Genomic DNA, 26,725 nt, shown 5'->3' with positions numbered 1-26,725 from the left:
CTCTCTCAAAGTGAGCAAGACACAGGAGCTGATGGTGGACTATAGGAAATGGAGAGCTCTGCCATGGAAAATAACGTTACTGATAGATTTCAGTTAATGAACCTCTCTCCATGAAAGCTTGGCTGATTGGGCGAAATATAATACCAGTTAAAAGGATATCTACAGTGATACTAATACTGAAGCCATGTTCTCTAGACTCCCCAGTCTTTATGATGTTACCAGAGCCATGTATTAGAGAGGAGATTGAGGTTTCTGCATTATGATGTATTTACATGACACTTCAACATTCTGTGGCAGGGATAGTAGCTCCCCATTAACATTACATGGGGGATATTTAAACAATGCTATGTAACTGAATATTACAGTTACATAGCATTGTTACTCAACTTCATCTCAGCCCTAACAACACTAGTGCCAATATATCCTCCAAACACCGGCTTCCCAAGCATTATCACTTAATTAGAACAATATTACAAATTCTAAAAGTTGGCCTAACTCTAAGTATATGACTCTGGATGTTAACATTACTGAAGCCAATTGCTCTTAGCTCAATGGAACACTCTGTGAACAGGTGAACATCTGGCCATGGTACTGCTCTATTCTGGGAGTCTTGTGGTCACCCTGCTCATCCAAATTTGAGTTTCAACCCCACCACAGCCCACAATATCCCAGCCTCAAACCCTCTGGGACTGGGGCAGCTGTGTGTGTCTGACTAGTGCTGGGGAAACCAGACTTCACGCTGGACTTTGCATAACGTTCAAGTTGGAGACTTTAATATGGCTACGTGAACTACATTTATTTGTGACAGATATACTGCATTATAATGTCAAAGTAGTACTTCTTGAATGCAAACGATATGACTGTATTCACTCTCAGAGTTGGAGGGGTATAGAAGTTGAGTAGGACATGAATAGTTGGGAAGTTGGGTTTGGACAGGTTCAACATTCATGCTATTGTGTATTGAAATGGGTACAAAATATAAACCTATTCAGAATTATGTTCAAAATGTCCTTAAAAAAATGCTTTCTAAAACTCTGTATCCTTAGTGGTCCTGGTGTGTAAACAAAGATTGAACATTTTTGCTTAATATATTGAGAGATATGTACAGTATCATAATCCATAGTCTAACCAATTACATTATTGTATTGTAGTTTCATATTTTTATTATTTGGAGTTTAGAGTACTTTAGAATACGGGAGACGCCATTAGCTTTGCGGCTGTTGAGTCAGAGCAGTTCCTCTTCAGCTGAGGGAGATTTTTGTACGACGCTCTAACACTGTGTGAACGGAAAGCTGTAACCCTGCTGACAGTAGTAATCTCCTGTATCTTCAGCCTGGACTCCACTGATGGTCAGAGTGTAATGAGTATATGAACTACCAGATCTACTCCCACTGAAACGACCTGGAATCCCAGACTGACGGGTTGTACCAGTATAAACCAGGAGTTTAGGAACTTCTCCGGTTCTGCAGGTACCAGTGGAGATGATTACCAGTACTTGAACTGGCTGTACAGCTGATAGAGACAGTATCTCCTGGACTAACAGACTGAAATTGAGAAGACTGGGTCAGAATTATATCTGCTGATGATTCTGAAAGATAAACAAAGTGAAGAAAGGCTGATTAGGAAGGCTATCACAACAACAAGCATATCGTAAAGCACAGCCTATCAAGCTAAATGTTAAATCAATGAAGTGTAACTCTGAAGCCAAACCCTTAATGAATCAAAGTTAGTCAAAGTGTCTCTCACTCTGGACAAGGAGCCCCAGTGTCCCCAGCAGTAGAATCAGTGACATCATCATTGTGCTGCGTGTCAGTGGCTCTGAAAGGAGTGAACAGTCACTGATCAACACTGGGGTTTAAAAGTATGTGGAACAATGGGGCAGGACAACTATGCAAATATCTCATATTTTATGCAAATGTGTGTGTGCGCACGCACATTACAGAGAGAGAGAGAGAGATGAAATAAGTCAACAGTTTCCAATAGTAGGCCTAAATCAAATCAAAATCGAATCTAATTTCATTGGTCACATACGCGGGATTAGCAGATGTTATAGCGGGTGTAGCGAAATGCTTGTGCTTCTAGCTCCGACAGTGCAGTAATATCTAACAAGTCATTTCTAACAAATTACACAACATATACCCAATACACACACATCTAAGTAGGAATTAATTAAGACTATATACATATGGACGAGCAATGTCAGAGCGGAACGGACTAAGATACAGTAGAATAGTATAAAATACAGTATATACACATATGAGATGAGTAATGCAGGATATGTAAACATTAATTAAGTGAATGAGATACCGATGAATAGTATAGAAAACAGTATATACAGATGAGATGAGTAATGCCACTTATGTAAACATTAAGTGACCCTTGTGGGATCAGCTGAGTAGATATGTAAACATTATTAAAGTGACTAGTGTTCCATTCCTTAAAGTGGCCAGTGATTTCTGGTCTATGCCTATAGGCAGCAGCATCTAATGTGCAAGTGATGGCTGTTTAACAGTCTGTTTTTCAGTCTCTCGGTCCCAGCTTTGATGCACCTGTACTGACCTCGCCTTCTGGATGATAACGGGGTGAACAAGCAGTGGCTCGGGTTGATCTCCTTGATGATCTTTTTGGCCTTCTTGTGACATCGGGTGCTGTAGGTATCCTGGAGGGCGGGTAGTTTGCGCCCCCGGTGATGCGTTGTGCAGACCGTACCACCCTCTGGAGAGCCTTGTGGTTGCGTGCGGTGCAGTTGCCGTACCAGGCAGTGATACAGCCTGACAGGATGCTTTTAATTGTGCATCTGTAAAGGTTTGTGAAGGTTTTAGGTGACAAGCCAAATGTCTTTAGCCTCCTGAGGTTGCAGAGGCTCTGTTGCGCCTTCTTCACCACACTGTCTGTGTGGGTGGTCCATTTCAGTTTGTCAGTGATGTGTACGCCGAGGAACTTGAAGCTTTCCACCTTCTCCACTGTGGTCCCATCGATGTAGATAGGGGGGTGCACCCTCCCACCTCCTTTGTTTTGTTGACGTTGAGTGAGAGGTTGTTTTACAGGCACCACACTCCCAGAGCCCTCACCTCCTCCCTGTAGGCTGTCTCGTCACTACTACTGTTGTGTCGTCTGCAAACTTGATGATTGAGTTGGAGGCGTGCTTGGCCATTCAGTCATGGGTGAACAGGGAGTTCAGGAGGGGGCTCAGCTTGCACCCTTGTGGGATCAGCTGAGTAGAGGTGATGTTTCCAACCTTCACCAGCTGGGAGCGGCCCGTCAACAAGTCTAGGACCCAGTTACACAGGGCGGGGTTCAGACCCAGGGCCTCTAGCTTAATGATGAGCTTGGAGGGTACTATGGTGTTGAATGCTGAGCTATAGTCAATAAACAGCATTCTTACATTGGTTTTCCTCTTGTCCAGATGGGATAGGGCAGAGTATAGACTGATGGCGATTGCATCGTCTGTGGATCTATTGGGGCGGTAAGCAAATTGAAGTGGGTCTAGGGTGTCACGTAAGGTAGAGGTGATATGATCCTTGACTAGTCTCTCAAAGCACTTCATGATGACAGAGGTGAGTGCTACGGGGCGATAGCCATTAAGTTCAGTTACCTTTGCCTTCTTGGGTACAGGAACAGTGGTGGCCATCTTGAAGCATGTGGGGACAGCAGACTGGGATAGGGAGAGATTGAACATGCCCTTAAACACACCAGCCAGCTGGTCTGCACATTCTCTGAGGACGCGGCTAGGGATGCTGTGTGGGCTGGCAGCCTTGCGAGGGTTAACCCATTTAAATGTTTTGCTCAAATCGTCCACGGAGAAGGAGAGCCCACAGTCCTTGATAGCAGGCCGCGTCGGTGGCACTATGTTATCCTCAAAGCGTGCAAAGAATGTGTTTAGCCTGTCCGGAAGCAAGACGTTGGTCTCGGCGACGTGGCTGGTTTTCCTTTTGTAGTCCGTGATTGTCTGTAGTCCCTGCCACATACAGTACGTCTCATGTCTGAGCCATTGAATTGCGACTCCACTTTAACTCTATACAGATGTTTAGCTTGTTTGATTGCCTTGCGGCGTGAATAATTACACGCTTTATATTCTGACATATTACCATTCACCTTGCCATGGTTAAATGCGGTGGTTCGTGCTTTCAGTTTTGCACGAATTCTACCATCGGTCCACGGTTTCTGGTTAGGGTAGGTTTTAATAGTCACAGTGGGTACTACATCTCCTATACACTTCCTTATAAACTCAGTCACCGTATCCGTGTATGCGGCTAGATTATTTTCGCAAGCTACCTGGAACATATCCCAGTCCACGTGATCAAAACAATCCTGAAGAGAGGATTCCGATTGGTCAGACCAGCATTGAACAGTTCGAAGCACGGGTACTTCCTGTTTGTGTCTCTGCCTATAGAACAGGAGGAGCAAGATGGAGTTGTGGTCAGATTAGCCGAAAGGAGGGTGGGGGAGGGCCTTGTAAGCATTCCGGAAGTTTGAATAGCAATGGTCGAGAGTCTTAGCAGCGCAAGTAGTACAGTCGATATGTTGATAGAACTTCGGCAGCCTAGTCCTCAGATGTGCTTTGTTAAAATCCCCAGCTACAATAAATGCAGCCTCAGGATATATGGTTTCCGATTTGCATAGAGTCCAGTGAAGTTCTTTGAGGGCCGTCAAGGTATCGGATTGAGGTGGGATGTAAACGGCCGTGGCAATGACAGAGGAGAGGAGGAGAATTCTCTTGGGAGATAATATGGTCGGCATATAATTGTGAGGTATTCTAGGTCGGGTGAACAAAAGGACTTGAGTTCCTGTACGTTCCTAGAATTACACCATGAGCCATTAATCATGAAACACACCCCTCCGCCCTTCTACTTTCCGGAGAGATATTTATTCCTGTCTGCGCGATGTAGTGAGAATCCTGCTGGCTTTACCGACTCCGACAGAGTATCCCGAGAGAGCCATGTTTCCGTGAAACAAAGTATGTTACAGGCCCCGATGTCTCTCTGGAAAGAAACCCTTGCTCTAAGCTCATCAACTTTGTTATCCAAAGACTGAACATTAGCGAGTAATATACTCAGAAGCGGTGGGTGGTGTGCGCGCCTCCTAAGTTGAATCAGCAGGCCGACTCGAGCGCCTCTCCTCCGCCGAACAAAGGATCTGTTCCAGGGAAGCCGTATTCCTGGTCGTAATGCTGGTACTTATGGTAAGTTACTGTCACTCTAATATCCAATAGTTCTTCCGGCTATATGTAATGACAAAACATTTCCTAAGCTAATAATGTAAAAAAATAGTACATAAAAAAACAAAATACTGCAAAGTTTCCTAAGAGCTCGTCGCGATGCTGCCATCTCCGTCGGCGCCATCTTGTTCAGATGGCATGTTTGAGATGCTCTGGATCGACGTGTATGACAGCATGTTCCAGTTGTACTCAGTCAGTTAAAAATGTGCTTAGCGTTTTGAAACATGACCCATTTTGATGATCTGTTTAAATGTTTGTGCTTAGAGTTGTGAAAATGTACCACATACGTGTGAAAATTGAACCAGTGATTGAAGAAAATGGCAGGTAGCCTAGTGGTTAGAGCGTTGGACTTGTAACCGAAAGGTTGCAAGATTGAATCCCCGAGCTGACAAGGTAAAAATCTGTCATTCTGCACCTGAACAAGGCAGTTATCCCACTGTTCCTAGGCCGTCATTGAAAATAAGAATTTGTTCTTAACTGACTTGCCTAGTTAAATAAAGGTAAAATAAAATGAACATCACACAGACTGCCATTACACACTGTGGAGTGTGACAGAGCTCCACAACTGTCCCCCATGAAAAGGTATGAAGAATATGGAGGCAGCCTAATGTATATCAAATCTGAGAATCCTAAAATCATAGAGAAACCACACATTGTAACAACAATTTCTCAAATGGGGCCTTGTTTCACTCGCCCACACAGTGTTTGATGTCCCTCAACAGTGGTTGTCGGTCCCAGGAGAAGGTAAATGAAGCTGAACAGTAGAATTGCTGCCTCTATTTCCTTCAAACCTTCTCATGGTGGACAGTAGTGGAGCTCTGTTGCCCTCCTCTGACCACAGTGTGTAATGGCAGTCTGGGTGATGTGTATAGTGGGTGTTTTCTTCAATCACTTTGGTGCAATTTTCACAAGTCTGGTACATTTTTACAACTCCACGCAAAAACATTTAAACAGATCATCAAAATGGCTCATGTTTCAAAACTCTAAGCACATTATCATGCTGAAACATGAGGTGATGGCTGCAGATAAATGACACGACAATGGGCCTCCTGATCTCCTCACAGTATCTCTGTGCATTCAAATTGCAATCGATAAAACACAATTGCTACTACCAAATTATCGAAAACAACAACGGAGGCGGATTATGGTAGAGAAATTAAATATTACATTATCTGGCAACAGCTCGGGTGGACATTCCTGCAGCCAGCATGCTAATTGTACGATCTGTCAAACTGTTATACATCAGTGGCACAAAACTGCCATAAAAGTGACCTTTTCTTGTCCCCAGCACAAGGTGCACCTGTCACGTGGATTGATTATCTTGGAAAAGGATAAATGCTCACTAACAGGTATGTAAACAAATTTGTGCACAAAATTTGAGAGAAATAAGATTTGTGCATTTTCTGGGATCTTTTATTTCAGCTCATGAAAGAAACCAACACTTTTTACATGTTGCTCGTTTATACTTTTTTCTTACGTGTATCTGCTTTTCAAAATGCAAAATTCACTTACTTTTGATATGATTTTCTTGTCACTTGTTAACAACACAATTAACTATCACTTAATCAAACTGCTCAAAACTGAAAACTACCCAACCAAAATGATGTAGTGCCTAGTTAACTTAAATAGTTTAATGACTGCTGAACACTGAACATTTCTAGATTTCGACCTCATAAATGTATCAATTTGACATCAATTTATGTTGGAAAGTAAAACCTAACCATACATGGATGTGGCTGTAAATACTACATCATTCTCTATCAGCCAGTGTACTTCAATAGGACAAGGTGGAAAGTATCACTATGTGCTACCATTTGAAATGATAGTGTAGTGTACAATGCACTGCTGAAATACCTGGGTTGTATATAACAATATATTCTACTCATTATCTGAATATCATTGATACACTGTAGAAATGGCATACAACACAGTGCTAGTTTTACATCAGCCAACTGCTTTACGATACCCATTTTTCTGATGATTTGTCCTACATACAGTTTTATCCTAATACAGTACATACTGTAAGACTGACATTTCTTAACATGCTCACAACCTGCCATTGGATACAAATTATTTAAAACATTGTGCATGTCAAGTTATAGTCAAATACTGTGTGGAAAATACTTACCGTCTACTATTCTTTCTATTTAACATTTCAAAAAGAACAGTTTGGAAATGTGCATATTGTATTGTTTTGCTATTGGATTAAATCGTAGTTAAATGACTAAATGGTGAGCCTCCTTATCTGATGCACTGGTGACTCAACGAAATGTTCTCATGGTATGTCACGGAAAACTTTGATTTTGCATGAATGACTCAGGTTAAATGTATGAAACCCCAATGACTGCATAATCAAAAGTTCTGAACATAAGATAGGGGGCATTACAAGTGTTGTCAGTTTGGAGTTTTGTACTTAGTTGTGAAAATATACCACTTAACATCTGAATAATTTTTTATTTTTTTTTTTTAAATACATTCAAGTTCCCCGAGAACCGTATAAAAAGAAAGTTGCACACTATATACCCATTCAATTGTTGGGAGCATATGTAGTGTGCAACTTACTTTTATACAGTTTACTTTCCATTAGTCAGCACCTCTACAAACAATTTTGGGGTGTGTCATCTCATGCTTTTCACCACCCTATCCAAAAACTGTTTATAGTTTCAAAATATGTTTTAAACTACAGTATCATGTCGATCTCATGGACTGTCATTCTTTGCATCTACACTGGGGACTAAAGATAGGAGAGAGGATATATCTAATTTCAGAAGTGTTGAGGGCTTCTCATTCATATAGAAATATGGCCTATAGCGTTGAATACGTGGTTTACAGTATCAGCATATGTTGAGGATTTAGCCTTTTCTCTCATTTTGAACAAAAATTGGTTCTTTGGGTGGGGATAAAGTTGTCTGCCCGTGTACCAAATGTGTTGTTTACATCTGACATATCACAAGTTCTACAAAGTTCTCCAAACAATTTTGTTTGGCAGTTTTGGCAAGTTGTGTCACTTCTTGTTGTGGCTTACTGAAACTGACATGGATAGACCCATGTTGGACATCAGAGTGGTGCAAGGTTTGAAATGCATGCTCTTATTGATCTATTTAGGCAGAAATGTTGTTCCATAGAACTAGTGTTTCTCCACGGTGCTCACTGCTCAAATGAGTCAACTTCACAAGTATGACAAAATAATCTGACACTTTATGCACTCAAAAAAAAATGTATCATTGGATGAAAGTAATTTAATCATTCCACCTATATTCCATCTAAACAAATCAAGTAAAATCAGTTCGTCTTGATTGTGTTATTTGAACACCACATAGATTTGTGGGTGAAATGTCATGTGTAATTTGCCTTTTATTGAATTAAAACATTTTTACTTAGTCTAGTCAAATTAATTTCAGTTTACATTGGTCAAACGCTTCAGTACAACAACATTCCGCCTTGTTGTATGAACTAGTATTGGTTGTGTCTGTTATACTAATGTCAGTCTTGTTGAATTAACTAATATAGGTTGTCTGTTATACTAATGTCAATCTAACGTTTCAATTACGGTTGTTTTCATTGCTAGTAAGCATTCATTGTAATTAAATTACAAAAGGTCCACTAACATACATAAAGAAGGACAACATGCAAAACTATTTTATATTTGGCTTTAACGTACAGCTGCCAAGATCCCTGTTCTTCTCAGCTTTCTCCATCTCATGATAAACTTCCCTTTAGTTATATTAGCAGGCCTCAATTTACCTCCATGCCACCTGAGAATACAAACCAACGGTACTAATTGCAACCACACTGTTCTGAAGGATGATTGGCGCAAACTTCAAAGCTAAGAGACCAAGAGGATTAAATGAGTTGAGGAAATAACAGGTACATTTCGAACCGTTCCACCCACAGCAATTTATGTAGGAGACTATAGAACTTCCAAAACAATGTTCACTCAGTCGAGAAGGATTACGCAAATGGAGACACTTCCCTCCTGTGGACCTAACGTTACACCAGATCTTTACCATCATTATCTCTACAGTCTTTTTCACACATCTCCACAATGTCAGTTACTATTGGCATATCATTTTTAACTGAATTACTGACTAAAACAGTAAGTTACTTAATTCCTTCCAGCACTCAATGAAACGTAGCAATTAAACCAATTTTCGCCAAGACTCATTTTGTTTGTGTCAAATATTAACCATATAATTATGCAATTGGGAATGCTGTATTCCCTTCTAAATCCTAAGCGTAGTGGCTTCAAGAAAACCGAGTTTACAAATAGTCTTGCAAAATGTGTGCACTTATGTAATTTAAGGTTAACATTCAACAATTTTTTTTCAACATTTGTAACAAATGCATGTAGAATATTTTGCCAACAAAATAATCGAGGCTCATTAAGAAAACAGCCTTTCAGGATTTGAGCATGACTTCTGTCATTTCAAGTTTTTAAATTCTAAGTGCAACAATTAAACTTCTTAAAACACATTTATAAAAATGCTATAAAATAGACATTGGAACCCACAAAATATACTTGGCCCATAATAAAAACAAAGTTTACAAATAATCCAGAAAGATGTGTGCATGACTGCAACAATATGCATTTTAACACCATTTTAAAACAAACGAATCAGAAGTAGTGAAGAATTACTGTAATGTTGCTTGCACAATTTTTTTGCCATGTTGATAAAATGTTTAAAAAAAACATTGTAAATACAAATACTGCATTTCAAGGAGGGTATAACCATTAATGATGTATTCATCCTCTTTAACATGTGTTCAACAACACTGCTCTGTGTCTGCTCCACCCACACACAAACGTAGGAGACATTTCAACCTATGAGACAACAATCTTAGTCTCATTCCTTTGAGCAAACTAAATGAAAGTCTTTTGAACATTTTGATGAGCTCTAATTTTAAACTTTCAAAGTTAAACATTAAAAGAAATCAGCAGAACAGCCAGCCCTCAAATTAACAGAGGTATCTGACACTTGCACCAGCTCCACAAACGTGTGTGGATGATGCTTCCTCTTTTTGTGTGTACAAAATGTACTGTAAATATTTATCTTGAAAGGGCAACCAAGAAACACACAGTCTCGTTACTTCGCAGATGTGTTCCAATATGTTTTTTTTTTATCTCTCTGTGGAGAGGTCACTGCATTCACATAACTCGCATTTAAACGTTACTGAACTGGAAGCTGTCTGTGTAAACTGAGATAAATGAGCTTTATAGACTTGGGTGTTGAGTCCACTCCACGTCTTGAATGTGCATGGACAATTTACATATACAGTTGAAGTCGGAAGTTTACATACACCTTAGCCAAATACATTTCAACTCAGTTTCACAATTCCTGACATTTAATCCTAGTAAAAATTCCCTGTCTTAGGTCAGTTAGGATCACCACTTTATTTTAAGAATGTGAAATGTCAGAATAGTAGTAGAGAGAATGACTTATTTCAGCTTTTATTCCTTTCATCACATTCCCTGTGGGTCAGAAGTTTACATACACTCAATTAGTATTTGGTAGCATTGCCTTTAAATTGTTTAACTTGGGTCAAGTGTTCGGGTAGCCTTCCACAACCTTCCCACAATAAGTTGGGTGAATTTTGGCCCATTCCTCCTGACAGAGCTGGTGTAACTGAGTCAGGTTTGTAGGCCTCCTTACTCGCACACGCTTTTTCAGTTCTGCCCACAAATTGTCTATAGGATTGAGGTCAGGGCTTTGTGATGGCCACTCCAATACCTTGATTTTGTTGTCCTTAAGCCATTTTGCCACAACTTTGGAAGTATGCTTGGTGTCATTGTCCGTTTGGAAGACCCATTTGCGACCAAGCTTTAACTTCCTAACTCATATCTTGAGATGTTGCTTCAATATATCCACATAATCTTCCTCCCTCATCTATTTTGTGACGTGCACCAGTCCCTCCTGCAGCAAAGCACCCCCACAACATGATGCTGCCACCCCCATGCTTCACGGTTGGGCTGGTGTTCTTCGGCTTGCAAGCCTCCCCCTTTTTCTTCCAAACATAACGATGGTCATCATGGCCAAACAGTTTTACTTTAGTTTCATCAGACCAGAGGACATTTCTCCAAAAAGTACGAGCTTTGTCCCCATGTGCAGTTGCAAACCGTTGTCTTGCTTTTTTATGGCGGTTTTGGAGCGGTGGCTTCTTCCTTGCTGAGCGGCCTTTCAAGTTATGTCGATATAGGACTTGTTTTACTGTGGATATAGATACTTTTGTACCCGTTTCCTCCAGCATCTTCACAAGGTCCTTTGCTGTTGTTCTGGGATTGATTTGCACTTTTCGCACCGGAGTAAGTTCATCTCTAGGAGACAGAACGCGTCTCCTTCCTGAGCAGTATGACGGCTGCGTGGTCCCATGGTGTTTATACTTGCGTACGATTGTTTGTACAGATGAACGTGGTACCTTCAGGCGTTTGGAAATTGCTCCCAAGGATGAACCAGACTTGTGGAGGTCTACAATTTTTTTTCTGAGGTCTTGGCTGATTTCTTTTGATTTTCCCATGATGTCAAACAAAGAGGCACTGAGTTTGAAGGTAGGCCTTGAAATACATCCACAGGCACACCTCCAATTGACTCAAATGATGTCAATTAGCCTATCAGAAGCTTCTAAAGCCATGACATTTTCTGGAATTTTCCAAGCTGTTTAAAGTCACAGTCAACTTAGTGTGTGTAAACTTCTGACCCACTGGAATTGTGATACAGTGAATTATGTGAAATAATCTGTATGTAAACAATTGATGGAAAAATTACTTGTGTCATGCAAAGTAGATGTCCTAACCGACTTGCCAAAACTATAGTTTGTTAACAAGAAATTTGCGGAGTGGTTGAAAAATGAGTTTTAATGACTCCAACCTAAGTGTATGTAAACTTCCGACTTCAACTGTATGCACAGATAATGTTGGCATCTTCCATAATGATGATGTAGTTTATAATGTTAAGTATTTGTACCTACTAACCTCCCTGGCAACACAATCTTTGCACTGACACATATGTCACTGAAATGAAAAAAAACAATATGCATTAGCAAATTATAAAAATAAATATACCGTATTTCCTCAAATAGAAAATAAGGTAGTTAAAAACAAAAAAATATTTAACATGGGATTTCAGCTAAATCATTAAAACTCAAGTGTAAATATGATAACAGATAATAATAATAATAATAATAATAAGACAAAAATATTAACTTACCATCTATTGTCTAGGAGGTGCATAGAAATCTCAGAGCATGAGGACACTGCTTTATTTTGTGATGTATCTGGTAAAAAGATAAATTATTTTAAAGAGTTAATACAACAGAAGTAATATTTCTATTGTGAATGAGTATTACAACATCTATAATTACACACACTGAAATGTGAAGACTGTTACTCAACCTTAATATATAGTACCAGAGAGCAGAAAAACAATATGCAATATTTCACCTAATTAAATAGATTCTGAATTCAAAAATCGTAAAAAAAAAAAAAAAAGGCCAAATATCATTTCCATGACTGACCAATGAAGACCAAATACAAAGGAAAAGATCCTACTGATGGGCTAATGTGATGTTACAGAGGCAGAAAAATGTCCTCTGGTTAAGCTATTTAGCCTGGCTCCTAGCTGAAAAACTTGAAGAGCCATCACAAAACGCCGGTAGAGAGACGCCGTCATACATTAACATGTATTTCTTAGGCAGGAAACGCAACATACGGGTCCGCGGATACGTGTTGCGCAATAACTTCAACTTCTCTGGACGTTGAAGAATGACTAACAGTAACTTAAACCCCCCCAAACTGAGAAATGTCTCACAAATGTCTAATAACTCTTTATCACCCACCCTATTGAACTAAATAAATTCATGAAAATATGTCTGAATTACTTACCCTTAATATGAAGGATGCCAAACGATTAGGTGAGAGTACTCTTGCACGTCCTGGTTATTCGTCCCTGAAACGTCCCACTCCCGCTTCTACGAACTTTTTGTGCATCCGGTGGGCTTGGAGCATGCGCAATAGCCAATCATATTAGAGTCATTGTTTTGAGGGACCTCATTCTCATTGGATTGACATGAATGAATTTAATTCGTCAGGATTTTCTTTGAGTCATGTACAACAAACAATGAATCATTTAAATGAACATAAACACGATTAACTAATTTAATGCACACATATTTCTAGTTTGCTAATCAAACACATGCCCTAGTTGATTTTTTTTAGAGTGGGAAATTGGGGCTCCTCTGAACCAAAGCAGAAGTAGCCTACATGTACTGCAAGAGAAACCAAAAATCTAGTTAATGAAAACATTACCAATTTATTTATGCATGAGAAAGCTCACAGAAGCAATATAATTTAGGATTTCACCAATGGCGGTCAAGCTTGAAAGGAGATAGATCACCAAAGGGACTAATCTAGGTTACCCTATGGATACATAGAAAGTAGGCTATACAGACCCAGATTCAGCAACCAAATAATGTGGGTTTTGTTGAGGACAATTAGCAGGGGTGATGGGACTTCTTGCGGTTAGGGGGTTTGGTTATAGGTAGGGTGAGGGTTAGAGTTATGGGTTGGCATGTCAGTCACATCCCTTTAGTCGCACGTGCAGAGGACGACTTCAGATCTTTGTGACCTGCTTCCCGCTTGGGCTACTTCCAGTTCCTCCGCGAGGCGAAGGCGTACAGGAACGGGTCCAGGCAGCTGTTGACAAATGTGAAGCTCCGGACGACACGTGCTGCCGCGCTCCTGTAGCGCAGCAGCACTGCCGACGCCTCCGGCCGGGAAGCCCGCAGCACCATTCCGGCAATGTCCACCATGTTGACGATGTGCACGGGGACCCAGAGGACAAAGAAGGCGACCAGCACACTGGTGACCAGACGCGTCAACCTGGCGCTGTTGAACAGCGCCGTCTGGTTCACCCGCCGGTGGAGGCAGCAGTAGGATGTGACCAGCACAGAGAACGGGACCACAAACCCCAGAAAGGTCTCCAAGATGAGGACCGCTACTCTTTCAGCATCGGATCCACTGTGTCTCCGGCACTTTAGCTCGCCATCACCCACATAGCGAGTGGTCACGGCGGGGGCAGTCAGGGCGCAGGCGAGCCCCCACAGGGCCAGGACCAGCGCCGCCTTCCCCTTGCGCCCCAGCCGGTTCCACATTTGCGGGTATAGCACCTGGAGATAGCGCTGGACACCGAGTAGAGTGACCGTTAGCACGTTCGCGTACAGGCTGAGGTAGAGCAGGAAGGTGGCTAGCTTGCAGGCGGCACTGCCCAGAGTCCAGCCGTGCAGGAGAGTATAAATCCACATGGGCACCGTGGCCAGGCATAAGATGTCGGAGGACGCCAGGTTCAGTATGAGGCACAAGGTAAAGTTGGGGCGTCGGGACGAGCCGCGCAGGATGAACACCAGGACAGCTATGTTACCTGGGAGGCCCAACGCACAGCACAACCCCAGGACGATGCTCGAAATCAGGCGGCCCGAATCCGGGGAGGTGTAGTCCAAGCTGGAGGTGTTGGAGGAGTTGAGGTTGTCCATGGTCGGTGAAAGATAATAGATCTAATAGCTATCTGGAATACAGACTTTAGACATCTAATTCTTTGTTTCTCGTTTTTGAAATCCTCGCAAGTTTCTCTTCTCTTGATCTCTTGTCATAGTGATAATATGAAACGCGATAGGAGTTAACTGCTTCTGGCCAGCTTCCTCTGAATGAGCTGTGGGTATGTGGTTAACCGTTAGATACTTTCCATTTTGTCATTCAGCCTATAGCCAACCCGATTCTCACAAATAGACACGACAGAGAAGATAGTTTCAAGCTATAGGCAAAACATCGAACGTAGATGTAAGGGGCCAGCCAAACAGATCTTTCAATATTTTTTCCTCCCCATTAAATTATTCTTAATGTTAAATGATTTTAACTTTTTACAGAAATGGATGCGTAATGGATTTAATCCATCTCGGTGTTGCTGGTGCTTAAAGGAACAGCTTTTTCTTACCTCTCCGTGAATTTATGTCCATACTTCAACGCTGCCTGCTAGTGGCATGGATAGAAAAACTACATTTCAAACATAATTGCACTTTTAATATCCTCCCTGCCACAGATTCTAGCATACATTTACCACGACTGCCATCTTATGTTATCCCAATATGGGAAACTATTGACAACTGGACATTTGTATGATTAACATTTATGTATACACACATTTACATTCTTGTGGTTGATTTTTTTTTAATTATCACTGCATTGTTGGGAAAGTGATCAAAGTAAGAATTTCACTAATGTTTTACACCTGTTGTATCCTGTGCACATGGCGAATAAACTCAGTCACTTCCCCCACAAGTTTCACTCAGTTCTCATATGTAGCCTACCATATTCTCCCTTCATCGACCTTTCCTTATTCTATCACCCTATTTTCTCTCTTATTTCACAAGGATTTAGTTTCACTGTCCGACCATTATCTTTTGTCAATTAAAACCTCAATATTTTATTGTAACAGTTCTCTGTCACCATCTCAAACAGCGAGTCCATTGTCTCCAACCAGAATTCACAATCCTTATCAAGTCTCAGTGAGTCTGTATGATCACTATACAATGTGGACGGGTGGGTCTGTGAACTCCAGTCGCGGTCAATCGAGACCCATCTATTCGGATGGTATGGAGTGTGCAGAATTGTTCTGGGCTAACAATGCAGAAGACAGAAAAGAGAAAATGACTCTTGTGGATGTCAGTGAATCAATCATCGCTGTCAACCATCGTCGTCCTCTTCCGAGGAGGCGCGCATCATGCCTCCGCTATCGTCGCGGTAACAGCGAACCAGGAGGCTGAAAGTCGGCCAGCTCAGGCCCCCGGGAGAGGAAACTGGGGGGCGATGCGGCGAGGGTCCAGGGCGCTGGTACCGTGCTGCAGCTCCAACAGCCACGGGCCCAGGGCCGGAGACGACTGCAGGGAGGTGAGCACCGGGAGAGAGGAGACTGTAGGGGACCGACCGCGCTGTGGAAGAGAGTAAGATAATGTTAGAGGGAAGGACCTGCCAATAATGAGAGATGTTGGATACAAGCATAGATATTGTGAGGCTGAGATCTGGGCACAGTGAGAGAAATAGAACTGACTGACGGGGAGAAAAACATAGGGTTGAATATCCACATACAAATGACTTGTGTAGCCAGATAACATGGTTTTACTATTATACTACTACCAAATGTAAAACACTTGACCCCCAATCCCCCTTCCCTGATACATGTGTAAATATTGTACTATACATTGTGCCTTCCTGTATTATACAAAAAAAATCTTATTTCATTCTACTGAGCCATTTACTTTATGTTCATTTTGTTATATTTTATAATCGTTGTTGCATTGTCGAGAAGGAACCTGCAAGTAAGCGTTCCATTGGAAAGTGTACACCGTGTGTATCCTGCACATACCACTAATGAAAGTTGATAGCAGAAACAGAGGCATGGACCGAGTCAGATAGAGACAGACTTTGATAAGAGCAGACAGATCTGGAGAGTGAGAGACAGGACAAACCACAGTTAGATAAATGGACCAGAAACATCAGGATTAGATATACTCACAGTTGGGGGGAGGGGCCTGACTCTGCAGAAAGCCCTGGGGACCCAGGGACTGGCTGAATAGCTTGATACAAGCTGGACTGAACTGCACAGGGAGAAAGACAAATGGTAAATTGTGATTTTCCTCTTTTAAATCAGCAGGATTGGTTTGGTGTAGCCTATCGAAATACTACAGTAGTGCGTGTTTAATGTGTGCATGTGGCCATGTCTCCAAGCCTGCCTGTATGTGAGTGTGTGACATTGTCCGTGCTAGTGTGTGTGTGTGTGTTTGAATACATGTGGTATTGTATGGGAGTGTGTATGGTTGACACTCACCAAGGCATAGCAGGGTAGTGGGCATTGATGTAGGAGACTTGCACGTCTTCCCTACAATCAAGGCTATGCAGCAGGGTGGGCGGCTGCATCCCTGCCTGGTCTCAGCTGGCTGGAGATGGGACCGCAACGTTACAGCAACGTTACAGCAACGCACATTAACATCAGCAACGTTTCCACACACCTTCGGAACCATTAAATACATCTGCAACAATGTCAATTCAACCTTTGACTAACGCTGACAAAAATCACTTATCTGATATACATCCGGAGTGGTATTGGCATTTTGCATCTAAAACTCGAAACCCTATGCGTTGGAACACCCAGATGTACACATCACAGGAGGTTGGTGGCTTAAATGGGGTGAATTATTAGCCATTATTATGAGCCGTCCTCCCCTCAGCAGCCTCCTCTGGTACACATAGGCCTACATGCCCCAGAAATACACTTGCAGTCGACAGAGTAACAGTAACATAACAGCCATGTTCTTTGACTCACCTAACCAGACTATGCAACTCTAAACCCTTGAGGGTCACAGATTGATCGAAGCAGTGGTCGCCGCCCTGCTCGGGGCAAGCCGATAGGGGTAGCCACAGCAACGCGTTTGCGCAGTCACCCAGGGTGTCAGGGAGAGAGCCGCCCTGTGCCATAGGAAAGGGGAGGGCTCCGTATGCAGCCACCACCTGAGAAACACACACACACCTCGGTCATGTTCATTAGGCACCAAACGGAAGAGAACAGACTACAACCCGGATGTCTCACACACACAGTAAACCTGTTAAATGTATAGTAGGCTATGTGGGGAAGACAATGATTATCTTGTGTCCTGGACAATCCCTTCAAAATGTTCTTTGAGGGGGATAACTGAAGTCAACCAGTACTTGTACCTGATTAAACCTTAGTTTTTTATTTGACCAGATTAGTCTCATTGGGATACAGTATTTTCTGACATACAGTAGAGACCTGGTCAAAGAAAGCACCCAGCGCGGACCTTTCTCCCGTGCATCTGCAAACTCCCACATGGGGGCGCTGTTGTACCTCAGCCGGTAGGGCACAGTGAGGGAGTCCAGGGCCAAAGCCAGCACAGAGCTGGAGTGGTACCAGAGTGACGGATGGAGGAGACAGAAACACACACACACACACACACACACACACATTTCTGGGGTTGTCGGACATCTTAGGGGTGGCATACAAAACAAAACAAAAATCCTCGCAAGCAACAATGGGAGAGAGCGATGTCAATCATTTGCACTACAGCTCAATCAAGACTATATACACACACACTACATGACCAAAAGTATGTGCACACCTACTCGTCAAACATCTCATTCCAAAATCATTGGCATTAATATGGAGTTTTTCTATCCTTTGCAGCTATAACAGCCTCCACTCTTCTGGGAAGGCATTCCACTAGATATTGGAACACTGCTGCTGGGACTTGCTTCCATTCAGCCACAGGAGCATTATTGACGTCAGGCACGAATGTTGGGCTATTAGGCCTGGCGCACAATCGGCGTTCCAATTCATCCGAAAGGTGTTCGATAGGGTTGAGGTCAGTGTTCTGTGCAGGCCAATAAAGTTCTTCCATACCGATCTCGATAAACCATTTCTGTATGGACCTCGCTTTGTGCATGGGGGCATTGTCATGCTTTGCCAAACTGTTGGCACAAAGTTGGAAGCACAGAATCCTCTAGAATGTCATTGTATGCTGTAGCGTTAAGATTTCCCTTCACTAAGGGGCTAGCCCGAACCATGAATAACAACCCCCGGCCGTTATTCCTCCTCCACCAAACTTTACAGTTGGCGCTATGCATTGGGGCAGGTAGCGTTCTCCCGGCATCCGTCAAACTCAGATTAGTCCGTCGGACTTCCAGATGGTGAAGTGTGATTCATCACGCCATAGAAGGCATTTCCACTGTTCTAGAGTCCAGTGGTGGCGAGCTTTACACCACTCCAGCTGACGCTTGGCAATGCGCATTGTAATCTTAGGCCATTTCATACGGCTCCCGACAAACAGTTATTGTGCTGACGTTGCTTCCAGAGGCAGTTTGGAACTCAGTAGTGTGTTGAGACGATTCGTACGCACTTCAGCACTCGGCAGTCCCATTCTGTGAGCTTGTGTGGCCTACTACTTTGCGGCTGAGCCGTTATTGCTCCTAGACGTTTCCACTTCACAATAACAGAACTTACAGTTGACAGGGGCAGCTCTAGCAGGGCAGAAATTCAACAAACTGACTTGTTGTAAAGGTGGTATCCCATGATGGTGCCACATTGAAAGTCACTGAGCTCTTCAGTAAGGCCATTCTACTGCCAACGTTTGTCTATGGAAATGGCATGGCTGTGTGCTCGATTTTATACACCTGTCAGCAACGGGTGTGGCTGAAATAGCCGAATCCACAAATTTAAAGTGGAGTCCACATACCTTTGTATATACAGTGTATTTCATAGACAGAATTAATAAATAACTACTAAAATAAAGGAATAGACAGATGATTACTCCTGAGGTGCTGACCTGTTGCACCCTCTACAACCACTGTGATTATTATTATTTGACCCTGCTAGTCATCTATGAACGTTTGAACATCTTGGCCATGTTCTGTTATAATCTCCACCCGGCACAGCCAGCAGAGGACTGGCCACCCCTCATAGCCTGGTTCGTCTCTAGGTTTCTTCCTAGGTTCTGGCCTTTCTAGGGAGTTTTTCCTAGCCACCGTTCTTCTACACCTGCATTACTTGCCGTTTGGGGTTTTAGGCTGGGTTTCTGTACAGCACTTTGTGACATCAGCTGATGTAAGAAGGGCTTTATAAATACATTTGATTGATGATAGAAAGAAAGAGAGTGGTGTCTGTCTGAATCATGCCGTAGTTGAGGTGGGGGAAGGAGGGGGGTTGGGCGGCCCGTCTGCCCAGCCCACCTTTCAGGGTCAAAGGACAGAAGAAGGAGCTGTTATTGGCCACATGGACCATGCCAACAGGTGGTAGAGCTCCTTCCTCAGGGTCTGAGGAAAGCTACACAATGTCATAGCACTATACGAACGCTTTGGTAGCTGTACTTATTCACAACACCACACAATAGTTGTGCATAAAACCCAATTACTCTATGAGAGACAGGCTATACTCGGCCTTGTCCCGGGATGGTATGTTGGTGGTTGGAGATATCCCTCCAGTGGTGTGGAGGCTGTGCTTTGGCAAAGTGGGTGGGGTTATATCCTACCAGTTTGGCCCTGTCCGGGGGTTTCATCGGATGGGGCCACAGTGTCTCCTGACCCCTCCTGTCTCAGCCTCCAGTATTTATGCTGCAGTAGTTTATGTTTCGGGGGGCTAGGGTCAGTCTGTCACATCTGGAGTATTTCTCTTGTCTTTTCCGGTGTCCTGTGTGAATTTAAATATGCTCTCTCTAATTCTCTCTCTTTCTTTCTTTCTTTCTCTCTCTCGGAGGACCTGAGCCCTAGGACCATGCCTCAGGACTACCTGGCTTGATGACTCCTTGCTGTCCCCAGTTCACCTGGCTGTACTGCTGCTCCAGTTCCAACTGTTCTGCCTGCAGCTATGGAACCCTGACCTGTTCACCGGACGTGCTACCTGTCCCAGACCTGTTGTCCCAGACCTGCTGGAAACCTGACCTATTCACCGGACGTGCTACCTGTCCCAGACCTGCTGTTTTCAACTCTCTAGAGACAGCAGGAGCGGTAGAGATACTCTCAAAGATCGGCTATGAAAAAGCCAACTGACACTTACTCTTGTGTTACTGACTTGTTGCACCCTCGACAACTACTATGATTATTATTATTTGACAACGCTGGTCATTTATGAACATCTAGGCCATGTGCTGTTATAATCTCCACCCGGCACAGCCAGAAGAGGACTGGCCACCCCTCATAGCCTGGTTCCTCTCTAGGTTTCTTCCTAGGTTTTGGCCTTTCTAGGGAGTTTTTCCTAGCCACCGTGCTTCTACACGTGCATTGCTTGCTGTTTGGGGTTTTAGGCTGGGTTTCTGTACAGCACTTTGAGATATCAGCTGATGTAAGAAGGGCTATATAAATACATTTGATTTGATTATAGTCATTAAATCAGTAGCAAATTGTGAAATAAAAACAAGACAACCGCAGATCTCAGCTGAGCTCTATGAATGACATTTCTATCTGCAAGCTTACGGAGAATAAGACCAATGGCATTACATGGCAAACACCTGGGTCATGTTCATTAGGCACCAAACGGAAGAAAACTGATTGAAACAGGAAGGGATTACCTGGACTTGGCCAATAAGAAATGCTCATTTTCCGTTGCAAAGCGTTTTTCATTGTGCGCCCTGATGAACATGACCCTGTTGAAAAAAAACTGCGCTAACTGAGGAACTGCCTGAAAACACACTGCAAACAACCTCCCTCTTGTCACTCACTGTGTCTGGGTGACTAACAGGTGCAAGTCCCCAGCTCAGGATGCCCCATCCCCCATAGGAGTCCTGCAGCATCTCAGTGACCTTTGAACCCAGGCCTGAGAAGCCATCGGCCAGGTCACACAGCACCTGGAACCCCTGGGAGGGAGAGGGATGGCAGAAGGAAGGGAGAAAGGAGAGATGACAAACTGATGAAAATCAGTCATTCAAGGAGTGATTGTACCAAATGGGGCCTTTGTAAAGAACAAAGTATATTTGGATGGATATGGATCTTTTTAGATATTCCAGTCTTGTACTTTTCCAGAACGAGGGTTGGTGATAACCCGTAATGGAGAGTCATGGTAGAGGATCACCAGTCAGTTACCTCTATGAAGAAGTGTAGTCTGTCCTCAAGATCCTCCAGCACTGAGCCCTGAAGCAGAGTCTCCCCCTGGCCAAACGCTTCCAGATTGTGGGCCTCCCTAGAGACAAAATGCCAAAAGGAAGTTATTTTCCAAAGAATTCCAAGTTAGTTCTGCTGTGGTATATGGGAAATGCACTCTGTGTGGATATCATTGGACAGGAAAAGGCGCAACGCTCGCTTACCAATACATCGTTTTATTAGACTAGTTTAAAAGACTAAAAGACCTTCTTCAGAATAATCACAAAGGGAATGGACAAGTTCATATAGGGCATGGGGAAGACAATTAGGGAGAAAACTCTTCAGCTGGTGGTGCTAATGGGAGACAGTGTGGTAGACCATACAGGTTGGTACTCAGGCTGTGGTCAATGTTGCTACCTAGTGCGTAACTCCAACATAAAATAAGCCGCACAGGCAGCGAATCACATAGATCACATTGCAAGAATTACAATTGATGGTACTGTAGATTTTTATGTCTCGACCCGGTCTTGGGACTTTTCATACGTTTGGTGTACTGGCATTGAGTACAATTGCCACACTTGTTGTTGCCGGGGGAATATGCAGGAGGCTGGTCTTTTTTGCGCCTTGGCTGATGTCTGATTGGACAACACTGTCTAATGTTTTTAGCTCTACGGTAGGCGGAAAACGTACTCTGTGTAAAATAATCGGAGTCGACCCAGCCACATAATATGACTGTATGTACCCTAAGAAAGGCACTGAGAATAATGTAGCTTGTGTGACTTTCTTAATAATATTTCAAGTCCATTATCTGTTCTCCACCTCGTCAACTATTTGGGTGTGCGTCTTTGGCTCTTACTATTTTTGGCTGTTACTATTTGCGCTTACCCATCGTGGTTGTACTCGTGGATGACAGAGATTGTGTGAGGGTGCAGGTGGATCCTCAAGAAGTCCGACCATACCCTCACATTGCTCTCCAGCCGGTAGCCCTTCTGAGCGCGCTCCAAGCGGCTGTTCACCGTCTCCATGGCAACAGCCCCTACACAGGAAACGCGGTTCGGGAGAAAAGGAAGTGTGTGAGTGACAGAGAGAGGCTCGTTTCTTGGTCTGATCCTCTTTTACCACATTTCTGGTCATACAGGTTTACACCCATAATAGTATGCTAACTTATAAATCACCTTTGTTTTGCCACAGAGCACCTGCACTGTGGCAAAACGCTTTGTTTTTCAACCCTTACCGGAACAGTGAGGCACTGGAGTCAAAATCAACCAATATCTCCCCCTTCTGGACATAAAATTAACTGTCAGAATGAGACACTAATGAGAAGTGTTATGCCTGGTCCAAGAACAACTCCAATTTTCTTGCACTGAGCCCCGACCCTTCGGTGTTTGAAGAACAGCAATTATTGGGCAGGTGTAAGTAATATGGAGGCGGCTCCACCTAATCCACCTAGGATTCAGGGAGTTTCGGCAATATTGTTTACACCCATCTGGTTCCTTCAGACATGTAATCGGCTAAGGGGTTAAAAGCTAGGGGTTGTTTTTGGGCTATCTTATTATTATTTTTTTAAACATTATGAAAGACACGTAGTGTGCATGGTGCTTGTGTGTCATACGTCTAGCTTGTCCAGGTCTGGGAGAAAGGAGTTATTTGTTGGCGGGCTCTCCCTGCAAAGAAAAGTTATTTACTTCATACACATAGACAAGGTTTGAGGGAAACACACACAGGCAGGCAGGCACACACACACAAACAGACAAACGCACCATGTGAGAACGGTGGGATCCTTCCCAGGCTCATAGAGACTCCCCTCCTGTTTCAGCATCTGAAGGCTACCAGTAGAATGGACAGAGAGGATGTCTATGCAGTATTTAAATGTAACCAACCTTGTTTTTCAATCTATATCTACCCCTGTAGCTGTTCTCTTACTCCAATGATATGCATCTCTAGTGTCCATTTATGTCACTGTCATACTTAAAGATGTACACTGTAATTGTGGCAAACCTTGTAAAAACCTTCAACACGACATGTTTACTCAATCTGTGACCTCTAAGAGACATTCAGCAAACCATCTGTGTGAAATTTCAAGGAAGAAGTTGAGCACTTCGGAACGTTTCGGCAATGTGGTGCTCTTCTGAATGATGCCCTGCTGGTTACCATGGGTTACCTTTGAGGTCCATGGTGTTCAGGCAGGGGGTGTAGGTGAGAACATCATTCTGGAGCTCGACCTGGGGGCACGTCTGGGTCGTAGGTCCGCGAGGCATCCTGGTGCAATACAAACAGAAGGAGAGAGAGGAAAAGGTGTAATGTCAAAATGTACATTCATAGCATATGATTTGTTATGTATACTGTCAACTCATACAAAGACAAATGGTTATTCAATGTGTCACCTACCATGTTGCAAAGAGAGGTGCACTGAACACCAATTGTCAATTTTTAAGAAGACAAACTGACCATACTAAAACATCAAGGTCCCTGCATAATAAACAAACCTTCACTGCCACCGCCCTCACAGCAGTTATATAGCTATCTCTACCAAAACTTCTAGCTCTTTTTTCTCTCTCTCCTTCTTGTGTTAGCTAGATACATGGATTGTAATCTACACTGAACAAAAATATAAACACAACATGTAAAGTGTTGGTCCCATGTTTCATGAGCTGAAATAAAATATCCCAGAGATTTTCCATATGCACAAATTTGTTTACATCCCTGTTAGTGAGCATTTCGCCTTTGGCAAGATAATCCATCCACCTGGCAGGTGTGGCATATCAAGAAGCTGATTAAACAGCCTGATCATTACACAGGTGCACCTTGTGCTGGGGGTCAAAAGGCCACTCTAAAATGTGTAGTTTTGTCACACAACACAATGCCACAGATGTCTCAAGTTTTTAGGGAGTGTGCAATTGGCATGTTGACTGCAGGAATGTCCACCAGAGCTGTTGCCAGAGAATGTAATGTTCATTTCTCTACCATAGTCATTTTAGAAAATTTGGCAGGACATCCAACTGGCCTCACAACCACAGACCACGTGTATGGTGTCCTGTCGACAAGCGGTTTGCTGATGTCAACGTTGTGAACAGAGTGAACATGTTAGCGATTTGGTTATGGTATGGGCAGACATAAACTATAGACAACAAACACAATTGCATTTTATCAATGACAATTTGAATGCACAAAAATACCGTAACGAGATCCTAAGGCCCATTTCTTTTGTAAAGGTATCTGTGACCAACAGATGCATATCTGTATGCCCAGTCATGTGGCATCACTAGAATAGTGAATAAATTTTTTTCAACTGACTGATTTCCTCATATGAACTATAACTCAGTAAAATCTATGAAATTGTTGCATTTAATATTTTTGTTAAGTATAGTTATGTCTTGCTCTTGCGTTAGCTGGCTGCCAATGTTTGTTGCAGTAAACTGTGGGCCACACCCTCTCCTCTCTCACATTCGCTGCACCTCTCATCCTCTTCTCCGTATTGTTAGCCTGGCTATTTCAGCTGGAATGTACGATAGCTAGCCACAACTATTGACATCGCTAGCTAGCGCTAACCACGCACTGCACTTGTGATTAGCTAAAATAGTAGCTAGCTAGCTTGCAAATAAAATCATCAATTTCCAGAATTGCCATAGAACACATGCAGATGGGTATCAACCTGTAAATTCCACCAATGTGTGCAGACGAAGTTAGAATAGTGCCCGAGTTGACTTCTCTACACAGGCTACCCATCCTGAGGTCTATGAGGTAAATAAGCAATAAGGCCCGTGGAGGTGTGGTATATGGCTAATATACCACGGCTAAGGGCTGTTCTTATGCACGACTCTTAGGCGTGGTATATTGGCCATATATCACAAACCCCCGAGGAGCCTTATTGCTATTATAAACTGGTTACCAACGTAATTAGAGCAGTAAAACGAAATGTTTTGTCATACTCGTGGTATACAGTCTGATATACCACGGCTGTTAGCCAATCAGCATTCAGGGCTTGAACCACCCAGTTTCTAATCAAAAATATATCACAAATGCATACATCTGTTAATTTTAGAAGATTTCTTAGAATATGGAATATGATGCTCCATCATGACAAGCAAACATGACAACAGATTTATAGATCACTGTAACAGGTGCAAGTTTCAGGAGCCCACCCTTGATGAAGGCAATAGCATCTACTATTGGCTAATAAGAAGTACATGAACAAATATGATTCGCTTTTTGAAACGTTTTTCAAAATAGTGTCTATTTTGTCATTGTGTGCTGAATTATATTGTTTTATACACATATGTATATGTTTTATTATTCTGTTTTTATTGTAATGTATACAGGGCTCTCTTGTAAAATAGATGTTTAATCTCAATGTGACTCCCTGTCTAAATAAAGGTTAAATAAAAATAGAATTGTTCTGTTTCGCCGTGGAGGCAAACGTGCAGCACTTTACCAGGTAACTCAGTCATGAACAAATTCTTATTTTCAATGACGGCCTAGGAACAGTGGGTTAACTGCCTTTTTCAGGGGCAGAACAACAGATTTTTACCTTGTCAGCTCGGGGGATTCGATCTTGCAACTTTTCGGTTAGTAGTCCAACGCTCTAACCACTAGCCTACCTGCCGCCACAGTATGGATTACAGGAGCGCAGTGGGACAGTCTCCTCCTTGTAGAGTAGACTGTCGATAGACTGGTGACTAGCGGTATAGTAATAAACCTACCTTCGATTTATGAAAATCTATGTTTGAATAGTGTAATTATTATTAATGCATGTTGAGAGCATGTATTTAATATGTATTTAGACAATGAAATAGGCAGTGCTATAATACAATTATGGGTAGCCTATACAGCCTAATTATGAGAGGCATCGCCATTGTTTAAAAATAACAAAATCATTTAAAAAA

General features: G+C 42.7%; 2 protein-coding genes across 4 annotated transcripts; both read right to left on the bottom strand.

Moving 5' to 3' along the window:
• Positions 1-1,143: 1,143 nt before the first annotated feature.
• LOC106588302 (immunoglobulin kappa variable 1-39) lies at positions 1,144-13,188 on the bottom strand. Its single transcript, XM_014177137.2, is given in 6 exon segments — positions 1,144-1,460; positions 1,462-1,588; positions 1,747-1,818; positions 12,178-12,224; positions 12,421-12,487; positions 13,095-13,188. Coding segments are annotated over 5 exon segments (459 nt in total). The 5' UTR covers positions 12,444-12,487; positions 13,095-13,188; the 3' UTR covers positions 1,144-1,270.
• Positions 13,189-13,496: 308 nt separating this feature from the next.
• Positions 13,497-26,674, bottom strand: LOC106588306 (leukotriene B4 receptor 1). Of its 3 annotated transcripts, none has more exons than XR_006762377.1 (8): positions 26,371-26,674; positions 22,728-24,101; positions 21,846-21,942; positions 21,485-21,619; positions 17,584-17,768; positions 17,089-17,197; positions 16,777-16,858; positions 14,773-16,192 (listed from the first exon to the last, which is right to left on the bottom strand). XR_006762377.1 is itself a non-coding variant. In XM_014177139.2 (3 exons), the coding sequence occupies exon 3, from the start codon at positions 14,738-14,740 to the stop codon at positions 13,853-13,855; it is 888 nt and encodes a 295-aa protein (XP_014032614.2). In that variant the 5' UTR covers positions 14,741-16,192; positions 16,777-16,858; positions 17,089-17,113; the 3' UTR covers positions 13,497-13,852. The 3 variants fall into 3 exon arrangements, 1 of the variants encoding a protein (XP_014032614.2); XR_006762376.1 differs by lacking the exon at positions 26,371-26,674 and adding an exon at positions 24,231-24,481; XM_014177139.2 differs by lacking the exons at positions 17,584-17,768; positions 21,485-21,619; positions 21,846-21,942; positions 22,728-24,101; positions 26,371-26,674 and having other exon boundaries at positions 13,497-16,192; positions 17,089-17,113.
• Between the last annotated feature and the right edge of the window lie 51 nt (positions 26,675-26,725).

The sequence above is a fragment of the Salmo salar genome, chromosome ssa27, assembly GCF_905237065.1.
Source record: "Salmo salar chromosome ssa27, Ssal_v3.1, whole genome shotgun sequence".
Classification (NCBI taxonomy): domain Eukaryota; kingdom Metazoa; phylum Chordata; class Actinopteri; order Salmoniformes; family Salmonidae; genus Salmo; species Salmo salar.
Note: the sequence above shows the minus strand (reverse complement) of the source record. Positions and strands in the feature narration are given on the sequence as shown.